Below are 14,251 nucleotides of genomic sequence, written 5' to 3'. Positions count from 1 at the left end.
CAGGTGTTACAAAAAGGTAATGTCTGTTATCTTCACGCCTTCTTTCGGGTGAAAGGTAAGCTCAGGAAGGGGTGTGACATACACAAATTCGAATTCAAAATTGGTTAAATGATTGTCAAGATTCCATGGCAATGACGTCAATTTGTTAGGCGGGATCTACGTCGTTAATAAACCTCAAACCTAAACAAATAAATTTGTAATGCTCCATTCCTTCAACTAGTACTTAAGAAGGTAATAAAAGTGGACAACATGGGTCGATCCACAATGAATCTATGTTCGTTGAACTAAATTTCGAACTCGAAAAGGGTAACCAAAATAGGGGTTTTGTTTTTGTAAAGAAAATTTTTTAAAAAATAAGAAAAAGTAATTGAGAAATTCAAAACTAAGACTCAATTTTATTAAATTGATCTAGCCTAGTTTAGGTATCCTTTTAATGTTTCTTGGTATTCATTGGCTTTTGAACAATTAATGATTCTTGCTAATAATGTATTTAGTCCATGTAAGATTAAGAAGTGATTTTATTGACTAAGATCAAACAAGTAACTTGAAAAGACATAGGTTACAAATTTGTTTCTTCTTGATTTTTAACTAAACATGCAAGATTATAGAAAGATTATTTAAGATAACCCTAAATCCATACATCAACATGAATTAGTTCTTGTCCTAGAAATCAAACATATTGACATGCTTAATTTTGAAGCATTCGTTGAATTAAAGAATTTTAACCAAGATTCTAAAATCCAATGCATAGAAATTAATTCCACAAGCAAGAACGAACTTTCAGCAAGTATTTATTATAGATATATCAAGAAATTTAATGAGAAATTATAGAATTTTACAGCCTCATGCCAAAAAACTTAGGAATTAACTTAAACTAAACTAGAATAACATACAAAGCATTTCATACAAGATTTGATAAAAGTTAAGCATAGATAAAAATGGTTTTTTTTTTTTCACGCAAAATCTAGAAATTTGATATTTATATTATTGCTGCAGGAGCACTGCAACGCTAGGTTGAGCGTCACGATGCTGGGCGATTTAGGAGAGGCACATATGTTTTTCTTTTTTGTTTTTAATTATTTTCCGTCAAACTCCTTAATGTCGTGGCGATGAGGATAGCGTCGCGAGGGTACCCTGTTTCCTTGCCTACTGCATTTCAATGTTGGACAATAGTGTTAGGATAGGGTTGTGACACCGTCAGGACGCCATATGCTTCAATTGAATGACATTTTGGTAATTTCTCGTGTGTTCTTCAAATTAGTTGACTCCAAGGTGCATTTTAACTCTAATTTCGCTTAAATTTCTCCTAAATGACTCTTTTGCCTTTCCGAGACAAATTTACCTATAAAATGATCATTTTATGCATAAGAATTGTACAAAATAGATAGAATTAGGGATAAAAAACTAGCTCTTTTTTAGAGCTATTACTTTCTCTCGAAAAGAAAACTTTAATCCTTAGGTTTGTTAATCTTCTTAGATGATTGACCTTTGGGCTTGATGATGTTGTTGGAGGACCGACCTTTTTTTTTTTAAAAATAACTTGGTTGATCTGGATAATAGACCTTTCGACTTATGTGGCTTTGGATCAGCCTGCAACTTATTGATCGGCTTGGACCAACCTCTGGGTTGTCGATCGATTTGAATTGGCCTCTGACTTGTAATCAACCTCTGGCTTGTTGATCAACTTAGATCAACCTCTAGCTTATTGATTGACTTAGATTGACCTCTGACTTGTTGATCAACTTGTGAGCTTTTTCTTGAGTTTGAGGAGATTGAATCTCCAGGTTGTAGGTTGTGAAAATATAGTCAGTTTGTTGAAGTCTTCTAATTTTTAAAGCTTTTAATAGTTTTGATCTTCAATTCTTCAGAATTTGAGTGCTCCAGTCATCGGAACTTTAAAAACTTCAGTTTTCAGCACTTCAGAGCTTGAGAGCTTTGGTCTTCAATACTTGGGAGCTTCAGTATTTGGGTCTTCGAAACTTCAGTCTTCAGAGCTTTAGTATGTCTTCTGATCTTCAAGGGAGTCGTGTTCTTTAAGTCTTTAAAGGTTCAACATTTGGATATTTAGAGCTTTGAAATTTTAGTCTTCAGAGCTTCAACCTTCAGTTCTTCTAAAAAAACTCTTTTCAAATGGAGGGGTAAGACCTCTATTTATAGAGGATTTTCATGGACCTTATATGGGCTTAGGCCCAATTACTTTTGGGCCAAATATTAGGCTTGAGTCCATCTTTAATTCGATCCAAAATTTCACTATGGGTTTTAATTGGATTAGACCTAAGCGACTTTAATTAGTTGGCCTGATCCAAATTATGATTTCAACCACAAGCTTGGGCTTTTGTTGTAATGATGATGTGTGATTAGTTAAAATTTCTCATTCAAAAGAGAGAATCGCATATTTGGAAGTTGATGGTACAACTTATGACAATTGAGTTATGCTCATGTTGATAATATTTGGTATGATGTTTTAATATTTTTTTATGGTAGTTTATTAAACAATCAACTTATGCCATATTGTTCGTCCAGGACGCGACAGATTCGATATGAGGGGTGGTATTGAAAATTGGCGAAACCAATAAGGGTATTTATGAAAAGAATAAAAGAAGGTTAACGATCGTGACGGAGCCTCAACCAGAAGGGCCCCACCATGTGGGAAGACGATCAAAATTTCTCAGTACTTAACGGAACCGTGAGAAGGCTGACGAGGGAAGTCTTGAGCAGTTCACGGCAGTGTGTGTTCCGTCAAATCCCTTTCGTCAGAAATTGAAAACGCCCTCAACGTTTCGTCTCTCCTTCCCTAACGCCGTCGTTCCGGTGAAGCTTGAATCCTAACCCTAACGTCCTCTAATGGCTTCCTGTGACGACGACTTCTCTCTCCTCAACGACGATCACCACCACCACCAACACCACCAATCCACCACCAACCACCATCATGTACCAACGCCTCACCACATCCATCAATCCTACGCATCTCACCGCTTCACACCTCGACCGTCTTCAGTTCACGCGCCGCCTCCTCCTCCTAATCAACCGGCTCAACCGATTCTCGCGCCGTCCGGAAGTCCAAAGAAGATCGGTGCTCCGATAGAGGAGGAAGAGGATGCGGAGGATTATGGTGATGCTGCTTTCTGCTCCAGTTCGTTTGATAATGGAGATCCGAATCGGCTTGGTGTTGGTGTTGATGTGCGTATTGAGAAGAGGAAGGATCAGTCGGATGAGCTTGCGGAGGAAGGAGGTTCTTATAGTAGTTATAAAAGAGCGAAGCCTTCCTCCAGTGGCGGAGAATACAGGAAGGATCGAGAGGAGTGGAGCGATGCGGCTATTTCCTGCCTTCTGGATGCGTATACCGAGAAATTTACGCAGCTTAATAGGGGGAATTTGAGGGGGAGGGATTGGGAGGAAGTGGCTGCAACTGTCAGTGAACGGTGCGAGAAGCAGAGCAAGAGCGTAGAGCAGTGTAAGAATAAGGTGGACAATTTAAAGAAGAGGTATAAATTGGAGAGGCATAGGATGAGTAACGGTGGTGTTTCGATCAGTCACTGGCCTTGGTTTAAGCAGATGGAGCAAATTGTTGGAAATTCTTTGACAATGAAGGTTGTGTCTGATGAGGATCGGAGTGTTGCCTCCTCAGGGAATACTCCGAGGATATCGAAGAGGTTCTACTCCTCCCCGTTTCTTTTTTTCCCTTCTAGTAAAACTATTATTGGGAGAACGAGACACATTTTTGGAAAAATGGATGTTCTTTCAGATATGCGCTGTCTGTGTTTTTCGATTATCTGTCTGCTTACTGCTTCCTTGACTTGTTACCGTGAATTCCTGATTGCACACTGCATAGTCATTTGTCTATTTGAATAGTAACTCTTCAAGAGACATTAAGTTCTTTGCCCTTTTGCTGCTGGGGATTGTAATTGGCACTATATCTGCAATTCTTTCTTCCTCGGAATCTTGTAATTACTAGTCATGGCTCTGGAATGAAAGGACCGGTTTGAGATTCCAAGTGCATATTTTTAGTAACATTGCTTAGATCAAAACTAGATCAAGCTCGTACGATAATTGAAGCGAATGTTTAGAATTTTTAATATGTCCCATAACGGTGTCTAGCAGCATTGACGCTATCAGATGTCCTGTGATTTCTGTATCTGGAAAATTTTATAGTGTAGGACTAGAACTTCGCAATAGCATTTGTGCAGTTTGATTGGTCATGTGCTTTACAATCTGCAGGTGTGTCAATGTACTCATAATTTGTTGGTCTGGCTATTATTATAAAGTTCGTTTAACGTGAAAATTAAGCTGGTTTTGGGGATGAACCAATGTTTACAAGCATATGTCAGTTTTCATTCGTATGGCATATCACATTATTACCAATGTGGTGTATTTTGTTAGGCATTGACTGCTGAGTAGTTTGGAGTTACTTGGTTTATATGAATATATAAGAACCAAATATGTGGACATGCCTGGTTGATTTGCTTCATTTTTAAATGGTTTAATGAACCTCTTGCTAATAATAAGTTGGTTCTTTCTTTCTTTCTTTTTTCCCTTTTTTCCTTTCTGGAGTTTGATTTTAGAGTTCCATGCTTCTAGTTTCCTCCTAGCAAAAGCCATTTTGTGATAGTTTTGTTCGGAAGGTAACAACTAGTTATTTGTTTTTGCAATCTATCTGGCAGGTACGTTCTTCCTGCACCGAATACTGCTGGTCACATGAATAATGTAAAACCCAAAGCAGTTACCAGCCCAAGGTGGCGAAGAGTCGTCTTTAAAATCAGTGGTACGGCTCTTGCAGGGACTGGTCCTAACAACATCGACTCAAAGGTTAATAGAATTATCTTGTGACCTTCCGTTTGAGTTTATAACGTCATATCATTAGGATAATTGGATAGTTGCCAGCATTAAATTTGTTTCTTTGATGATTAGGTTGCAATGGCAATCGCCAGGGAAGTTGTAATGGCTTGTCGCCTGGGTGTGGAGGTATTAATTATTGCGTTTAACCACTTTTTATTACTTCTTCCATATTCACACTGGGCTATAATTATGGTTATAATACTACAGGTGGCAATTGTTGTTGGAGGTCGTAACTTCTTCTGTGGAGACTCTTGGGTGACTACCACAGGTTTAGATAGATGTACAGCATACCAAATTGGGTACGTTTTCACTTACCACCTTGGTTGTGCTAAATCTAAATCCTCTTTCTCATTAAGTAGGTCCTGTTTGGTAACCGTTTGATTTTTAGCTTCTTTTGTTGAAAATTAAGCCTATAGACACTACTTTCACTTCCAATTTTTTCCTTTGTTATCTACTTTTTATCAATGGTTTAAAAAACCAAGCCAAACTTTGAGAACTAAAAAAAGTAGCTTTTAAAAACTTGTTTTTGTTTTTGGAATTTGGCTAAAAATTCAACTATTGTAATTAAGAAAGATGCAAATCATTTATAAGAAATGTAGAGGAAATATGCTTAATTTTTAAAAACCAAAAACAAAAAATGAAATGATTACCAACGGGGCCTTAGTAGCCCATTTTATGTTTTATGTTGAAAAAAAAGTTCACTGATTTGATCATAACGTTCCTTTCCTTATAAAGATAACAAACGAACTAAAACTGGTGTTTTATGTGACATTCTATTTCTGGTGATGTTAATGAAAACTTAGATGTCTGTAGTCTAGAATAGGAAGCAAGACGCTTCTCCCCCAAATATCAGAAATTTGAGAAAAATCATGAAAATGTCAAGATAACGTGTAAGTCTCAAGAAATTGTTGATATATAGTTACATTAACAAAAACATTCTAATTTCTTAAAATTGTTGCATTGTCACTGATATTATTACTATGATGTATCATGGGTGCATTGTGGCATTGCTAGTCGTACGAGTCTGGCTTCCACTTCATCTTCGTTGGTGTTTACATGCCTTTTGCTGTCTCTTTCTTCTTATTACATTCTTGTGTTATTCTGATATTGAACACTACGAAAGGGGCCTTGTATATTTAAGAACTAAGCAATTTTGTATTTTAGGAAGCAAATGAAGCGGTTGAGAAGGTTACCTACCTTCTAGTAACTAAAGCTAAAAAATGACCTTACTTGAATAGGATTCGTGCAATTCCATCGTATCCTTGAGTTCTAAAGTATCTAAGCTGAAAGTTGTGTCATTCTTTCAATCGATGTGGAGTTGAGGCCTTTAGCGCATCTGAGGTTTGGTGGGGTAGATGTACGAAGATGTTGGAACGTATCATATGCAATTTGTGACTGAATAGATGCTGTTAGTAGTAGTGTATGAGATGCTCTGTGTTATTTGAGAAAGATAGGTTTTTCATCTTTATCCTGACTTTGACAGCAAAAACTATCGGATAAACGTAATTTGTTATACTATATGCATTACTAATGGTGACACCCTGAATACCATGTCTACAGTATGATGGCTACTGTGATGAATTCAATACTTCTTCAGTCAGCAATAGAGAAGATGGGAGTTCAGACTCGTGTCCAATCTGCATTTATGCTTCAGGAGGTTGCTGAACCATACAGTAGGCAACGTGCTATAAGGCATCTCGAGAAAGGCAGAGTAGTTATATTTGGTGGCATTGGTGCTGGCACTGGAAATCCCCTATTTTCTACTGATACAGCTGCGGCTCTCCGAGCTTCCGAGAGTATGACCCTGCTAACTATTCTCTCTCTTTTAGCCCGTTGTTGGATGCTCTTTACTATTTTATACACGGGTTTCCATTGGAACGTATGCTAATCGTTCAGATTTGAATGCTTACATGGTTTTACATGCCTCTCTCTTATTAGTTCATGCTGAGGCAGTTCTTAAGGGTACAAATGTTGATGGGGTGTATGACTGCAATTCGCAAGACAACAATTTTACGTTCAAGCACATATCTTTCAGGGAGTTGGTATCAAGAGGTGCCACTAGCATGGACATGACAGCATTAACTTTCTGTGAAGAGAACAACATTCCTGGTACGTTTTCTTGTTTAGATTATTAGTTTGATATATTCAGTCTTGGTCTTTGATGATGTTATGACATCAGTTTAATATTCTGGTTTAATCTTATGATTTGTCGTTAAAGATTACATCAATTTAATATTGTGATTTAATCTCGTAATACTACTCAACATGAGTATAACTCAACTAGTTAAGATATATATGCCCTTGACTTAGAGATCAGAAGTTTGGATCCTCCACCTCCGAATGTTGTGTTGAACTCGCACTTAAAATATAGGTTTTGATGTGCTTTTTATCCACGAGTTAGTGTGAACGCAAGAATCTAGAATTATAAGTTTATAGTGGTTGAATCATCCTGCGTTGCTCAGGATTTCAGTTTCTTTTCTCCCTTTATTGCATTGTCGTTGATCATAATGAAATCCAACCAAAATTTATTTTTACAGTGGTCGTCTTTAATCTTCTTGAGCCTGGAAATATCTCAAAAGCATTATGCGGAGAGCAAGTGGGTACATTGATTGATCAAAATGGAAGAATTAGCTAGTGTTCGTAAAACTCAAATATTTAGTATTAGGTTATGTTGGGTCGAATCGAGTCCGTAGATTGTTTGGTGGGCTCTTTAAGAAATTATAGCTACCTCCTCCTTTAGGATTGGGAGTGTTTGCTATGTTACTTGCCAAGTACCAGAGTGTGAAAGTAGAGTAGATTTTGATTACTGATTTTGAAGATCATATTCTTGGTGTGGTGCCAAAATTTCTTCCGCATTTGCCTTTGTATTGTAATGTATTTGTATGTATATTATTATTGATTCAGTGGAAGGGTAGATTAAGAAAATGGATGGGGTGTGACAGATTTGAAGTATATTGGTGGTCATGTTATCTCATTAAAATAAAGTTATACTTGTCATGTAATGTATTTGAAGTGTTTGTAAGTTGAATATCAATTTGGCTCACTGCCACCATTTTCAATCTATGATTCAACACAACTTTTTGTTGTTTTTCATAATGTATAAAATATATTTGTGTTGAAGTGTGTTGATACAAGAAAAACCTTATCTTGTGAAAGTTCACCCCACCCCTCAAATATAAACATATATTATACAATATAGTGAGAGCTGGGTTGCTTCGTAACACTTTTTTAAACACGTAGAAAGACATTATGTAATCTCTTCCTAGATTAACTTCTAGAGAACTTTGCTTTTCGTGTGGCCGTTGCTTTCTAACGTTGTTAGGGAATACTTTTCTTGTGGAGTATCATGATCAATTTAATCTTTAAAACTTCTGTAATTTCCATATTTGTTTCCAGTATTTTAAATAGTCTCAATTTGGATGCATTAGGTTGTCCTTAATCCTATTTAATACATGAAATCTATGTTGTCCATCAAAAAAAATTATTGTTGAATTTTATAAAAACAATTTGGTTTCTATTAGTTTTGCCTCTATAAATTGTGTTATATCTCTGTAGTTCTGGCATGAAGATTGATTTAACAAATTTTGATAAAAATGAATTTCAAATAACTACACTTAACTATTGAAAGTATAGGAACTAAAAAATTAAGATCTTGTTTGCTAACCACTTGGTTTTTTATTTTTGTTTTTAAAACTTAAGTCTATTTTATCCACATTTCTTACAATGATTTGTATATTTTTATAAGTAAAATGGTTGAATTTTTAGTCAAATTTCAAAAAGAAAAACAACTTTATGAAAGTTACTTTTTTTCAATTCTCAAATTTTGGCTAGATTTTTTAAACCATTTGTGAAAAGTAGATAACAAAAGAAGAAACTTGGAGGTGAAAGTAGTGTGTATAGGCTTAGTTTTCATAAACAAAATCATCACCACCATCTCAAAGGTCTCTTTTTTTCTTTTTTCTTTTTTTAATTAATAGATCCGCACGGGTATAAAACTTGATTTTGTTGGGCGCGTAACTTACGTTTAAATTGAATTCTCGGTGAATTCAATGGTAAAGGGATAAATTTTAAACTTCGAGCATTTTTTAAGTTGGAATCCAACCAAACTTATTGCATTATTTAGAATAAAATATGAGCAATTGAAACAAAATAATTTAAAGTAAAATATGAGCAATTGAAACAAAATAATTTAAAGTAAAAATGAGCAATTGAAGGAAAATAATTTAAAGTGGAGTAAAATGTGAGCAAATGAGAAATAATTTAAAAGAAGCCCCAATTTGGAAGGAATAGGATACATGACCAATAGGAAGAAAAGACATCACCCAAAATTCCATAATTTGGCTTATTCTGCATGCCCAATTATTTGTTTTTGGTTTAAAACTTCACAACCAAAATCTTCCAAATAAAATACAAAAAAGGTCAAACATGTCGTTTCTTCACAAAATCACAATATCCCCCACTCCCATTTTGATCTCAAATGAATTACAAACACAAATGCCAAAAGGGAAAAAGAGAGAGAGAGATTAAATTCTAATGGTGAATGTTTTGTAAGGTTTGATTAAATGATAGACCTTAGACTAAAAATATATATTTTCAGCGAGTAAAATTGAAAATTTTAATACAATTGCAATAATGATAACCATTTTATTTTACATATTCTTAATCTTAAAAAATAAGCTTGATTTAAAAAAAAAGAAAAAAGAAAAAAGAAAACTTATATCTAAGGTATTAACATTTTATCAACACGTCACGAGCATAGTTTAGTTTACATAAAATATGTAATTTGTTCACTTTCATTGCATTGTAAAAATCTGATAAAATACAAATAATATCAACAAAATCTTATTAATGTAGATATCAACATCAATAATTAGATTTTTTTTTAATCATTTTTTAAGTGAGATTTATCACGTAATTTAATATTTTTTTAATGAATTATTATTTTGAAATATCCACTTAAAACATTTTTTAAAGTATAACATGTAGGGTATGAGAATTTTTAAAAGTATATCAAACAACTCAAGAGTGCCTATCTTTATTCACAGTCATTTGGTTTAAAGTTTTACAGATGACCGAGAAGATACCTAGAAATAAGATGCATAGAAATTAAAGATGACTATATTTGTTTGTGGATGAGAAATGCTATTAGAAATTTATTAAAAAAAATAATGTTTTCATATAATTGATGAAATTAAGCATGACAATCTTATATAATCGTAATAGATTAATTAATTAAAAATAAATATCATTCAATATATTGACAAAAGTTAATTAATTAAGAATCAATGATAATTTTAATTATAAATATTTGAAAATTGAGTAATTTATAATTAAAAATAACCTATTGAATAAACGTCATATTAATTATAATCTAATACTTAGTATTTATAATTAATTAAGTTGAACATTAGCAACTTTAATTTTATTTAATTAATATAAGAAAATATATCTTAATAAACAATATATTATATAAAAATGAAAAATGAGTTAAAAATATGATATAATAAAGAATATAAAAAAAAGTTATATAAATAGGATACATTGATAATGAATGAAGCAACAAAAAGTAATCCAATAAATAGTTATTTGATTATAAATACTCAATAATGATTATATGTTTATAATGAAAGATTAAATTAAAATTAATTTAAATAAATAATTGCTTCATTACAAAAAAAAATAATAATAATAATAAGTAACCAATTATTATTATTGAAAAATAAAATTTTATACTAATTAAATATATTTGAAATATTGTTAGCTAATAAATTAATTAATTATGTAAAAAAATAATTGCATTAATTTAATAAATTTTTATTGTAAAAATAATTAAGTAAATATTTTAATATTAATTTATTAAAATAAATATTATAATTTTTTAAATTAATATTAATTAATTAATTAACTATATGCAAAATAAATTATATCTGAAATGAAAAATAGATGGAGAAGATAAATGAAAAAACCCACAATTTTAGGAGGGAATAGAAAATCTTGTTAGCGAGAAATAAGATGTCTCATAATAACTTATTCTCAAACAAAATGTTGAAAACTGTGAAACAAATATGGATTAAACGTCCGAGCAATCTAAAAAAAATCACATCTTTGAGATCTGAATTATGAGAATGCGGAATTTACAATTGGATTAAGCGACTCCATTTTTCATTCAACTAGTACCAAATGTTTGTGGAAGATGTCTCTTAATATTGTTGAGATTCTAAGAATTAGGAACAAAATGTATATACTCCATCCTTAAATTACATGGTAGAGAACTAATTTAATTAGATTAATGACAGCTTTATGGAAAGATCAAGTGATGTTTCCCACTACAACAAGGAGCAAACATTGATCAAAGTTTTACAATTAACACCAAAGATAGATTCTAATAAATACCATAAATTTGCATGAGAGAATGCAGAGAACATTAATTTAAACTAAGCATCATCTTAATGAACAATCCACACAAAAACTTTTGGCTACATACCATCTTCTGTGGTGGCTAGGGAAGGCGAAAGCGAATTGCGCGATTCGTCGTAATCTTCACCGAGCGGGGACTGCTCGACCCTAATATCTTCAATCATCTTCGCCACATCCGCCATTGTTGGTCTCTTCTCAGGCAGAGGAAGAACACAAGCCAACCCAACATGAAGCATGGACACAAGCTCCTCCTCAATGTTCTTGTACCTCAGTAACTCTGGATCAAAAACCTCAGCTGTCCATTCTTCTTTCACCACGGATCGAACCCATTTCGGGAGGTCCACCGGTTGCTCTTCGTCGTCGCTTCGCGGGTGTGAAGGCGATGGGTAGAGCGATGGTGCACGCCCCGTTAAGACTTCAAGCAACAAGACTCCAAAACTATAAACATCTGCTTTTTGCGAAAGACGTTTCGTCTCGTCTTGTTCCGGGGCCTTGTAGCCTCCCAACCTTGCAATGGCATGGACAGGGTTGAGAAGCAAAGACAACCCAAAATCAGAAATGCAAGCAACTCCATTTTTGTCAAGAAGAACATTGGAAGATTTGACATTCCCATGGGGGATCTTTGAAGCACTGTACTCTCCATGGATTCTTGCTAATCCACGAGCAGCTCCTAGAACCAAACTGATCCTGGTCGTCCAATCCAATGGAATCCTCCCTGAGCCTCGATTCCCTAATTCAAGAAAACAAAAATCAAAGAAAATCAACCAAAAATCATTTCATCAAACACATTGTAAGCTACCAAAAAGCTTCATCACAGAACCAACCATGGAGAAGAGAATGGAGACTCCCATTGGGAAGATAATCATAAACCAGAAGCTTTTCTTCTTTAGCATAGTAAAAAGCTCTGAGTCTCACAATATTGGGATGTTTCAGCTTCCCAATTACATCCATATACTGCTCAAAATCCTTCCTCGGACATGGGTTTGCATCTTTCAACCTCTTCACCGCCACCGTACAACCGTCGTCAAGCACCGCCCGGTAAACTGTTCCTAAGCTTCCTTTTCCGAGCATCTCCGCCGACGCTCTCAGCAAATCTTCAAGTTCGAATTGCTTCTTCCAATCGAAGAACACTAGTTTGCTTCTGTCTGTAGCGGTAGTGTCATCACTGTCGCCACCGCCATTGGCGTACACCTTCTTCTCGCTTCCGTAGCTACTTCCGCTCTTCCTTCTCTTCCCGTTCTCGCTTCCGGCCATGGAGCTCGAACTCCGATCACGATCACGAGCGCAGTAATACGCGACGATGAACGAGATAATCACAAGCAATGCAACGCAATTCGCGATCACAATCGCGACAATCACCCCAGGGCTGAGCCCTTTTCGAGACTCTTTACTGTTCGGACCAATAATAGGGTTTTGCGGCAATGAACTTGGATTTGAAGGTACCGTTCTGGTAGAATCCGACTCCGGCGGTGAACCAGAAACCGAACAGATCGGTAATGGACTCGATCCACAAACCCCTTCGTTTCCGGTGAAACTTTTCTCACCGAATTTCTTCATCATCCCGTCCGGCAACCGTCCGGACAGTTCATTGTTGGTTAAATTAAGTTCAGTGAGATTCACAAGCGAAACAGAGAGATCAGGCACCGTACCGGACAGGACATTGTTCTGCAAACGTAACGTGAGAAGCCGAGACAATTTAGAAATATCCTCAGGAATTCCGCCCCGGATGTTGTTATCAGACAAATCCAACCGGAGGAGTCGCCTGAGAGACGAAATCTCCGGCGGAATCTCGCCGGAGAAGTCATTACCGGAAATATACAACAACTTAAGATTCGTACAGTTAACAAGCGGCGAAATGGTTCCATTCAAACGGTTGTCATGGAGGTCAAGAAGACGAAGCTGATCGAGCGGCGCTAGAGACTCAATGGGGCCTCGTAAGTTCATAGAAGGAAGAGAAAGAGCAACAACACGGCCATTAACAGAGCACTGAACTCCACGCCATGAAGAAGCACAAGCATCAGAACCAGTCCAATTTCTTAGTAAACCGCCATGGGAATCAGCTTGAAGACGGAAGCGAGTCAGAGCAGAAGAATCATCATCTAAAGAAAGAGAAGGAGAGACCAAAAGGGTAAGAGAGAAAAAGAAAGCTATGGCGGAACTGAAAATCTTCATCCCCACCTTCTCCTTCTCCATCATCATCATCATCATCTTTGAGCAATTGGGGGCCTGAAATGGTTGAGAAAAAAGAGTGAAAATTAAGGGTGTCTCTGTTTGAAGGAACCCAAATGGAGAAAAGCAAAGGAATATCCTGTTGATTTGTCTCTCTCTCTCTCTGTGAGGAAGAAGAAGAAGGTTGCAGAGAGAAGGAAGAAAGAGACAGAGAAACAGAATCTGTTTGATCTGCCAATCCCCACAGGGGAAAAGAAAATTAGACTTGGAATGATTAAAGGGTGTGATGAATTAATTAATTAAGAAAAGAGATTATGATTATAAAAAAAGAATTAAGGGGCTGATTGAAACTAAGAGAGGGAATGATTTCAAAGTTTTAATTTCTTTCAAAGGAAGTGGAGGAAGAAGAAGGGTTGTTTGTTTGAATCATTGCTGTCCTCCACTCTTTATAAATGAAATGAGTGAAGAATGGGAATTGGTTTACTTTTTTTTTTCTTCTTTTGAATTCTCTTTTTAAAGTTTGATTTATTGGGTATCATCAAGATTTAATCTTGAGAACTTTTGTAGGTCAAATTAGACATTTTGATGTTAGAATGAGATTTTTCTTCTTGAATATTTATCATGGTTTTCTAAAAAGATTGTTGGGTTTTTTTTTTTTTTTTTTTTTTTTTTTAAAAAATACCTCAAGAAATCCCAAGTTTAAGGAAACAAAGGAAGACAAAGATCAATGTTAATAACATCTTGTCCTCCCTATATCTTTCGAATTGGAAGAGACAAAAAATCATAATGAGACTTAAATCCAGAAGTTTTACAGATTAAATGGTGAACA

At 35.1% G+C, this 14,251-nt stretch overlaps 2 protein-coding genes across 2 annotated transcripts; one reads left to right on the top strand and one right to left on the bottom strand.

Annotated features, from left to right (window-relative positions):
- The first annotated feature begins 2,463 nt into the window (after nt 1-2,463).
- Nucleotides 2,464-7,895, top strand: LOC120091812 (aspartate/glutamate/uridylate kinase family protein). The gene is made up of 7 exons (XM_039049949.2): nt 2,464-3,653; nt 4,662-4,806; nt 4,909-4,962; nt 5,044-5,135; nt 6,397-6,632; nt 6,775-6,945; nt 7,374-7,895. Exons 1-7 carry the CDS (start codon nt 2,845-2,847, stop codon nt 7,469-7,471), a joined length of 1,605 nt encoding a protein of 534 aa, XP_038905877.1. The 5' UTR covers nt 2,464-2,844; the 3' UTR covers nt 7,472-7,895.
- A 3,165-nt stretch (nt 7,896-11,060) lies between these two features.
- On the bottom strand, nt 11,061-13,935 carry LOC120091526 (Leucine-rich repeat protein kinase family protein). Its single transcript, XM_039049602.2, has 2 exons — nt 12,078-13,935; nt 11,061-11,983 (listed from the first exon to the last, which is right to left on the bottom strand). The coding sequence occupies exons 1-2, from the start codon at nt 13,459-13,461 to the stop codon at nt 11,313-11,315; spliced, it is 2,055 nt and encodes a 684-aa protein (XP_038905530.1). The 5' UTR covers nt 13,462-13,935; the 3' UTR covers nt 11,061-11,312.
- Between the last annotated feature and the right edge of the window lie 316 nt (nt 13,936-14,251).

This window comes from Benincasa hispida, chromosome 11 (genome assembly GCF_027475165.1).
Source record: "Benincasa hispida cultivar pf3 chromosome 11, pf3_genome.v1.1, whole genome shotgun sequence".
In the NCBI taxonomy this organism is placed as follows: Eukaryota; Viridiplantae; Streptophyta; class Magnoliopsida; order Cucurbitales; family Cucurbitaceae; genus Benincasa; species Benincasa hispida.
This window is presented reverse-complemented; position numbering and strand designations above follow the sequence as displayed.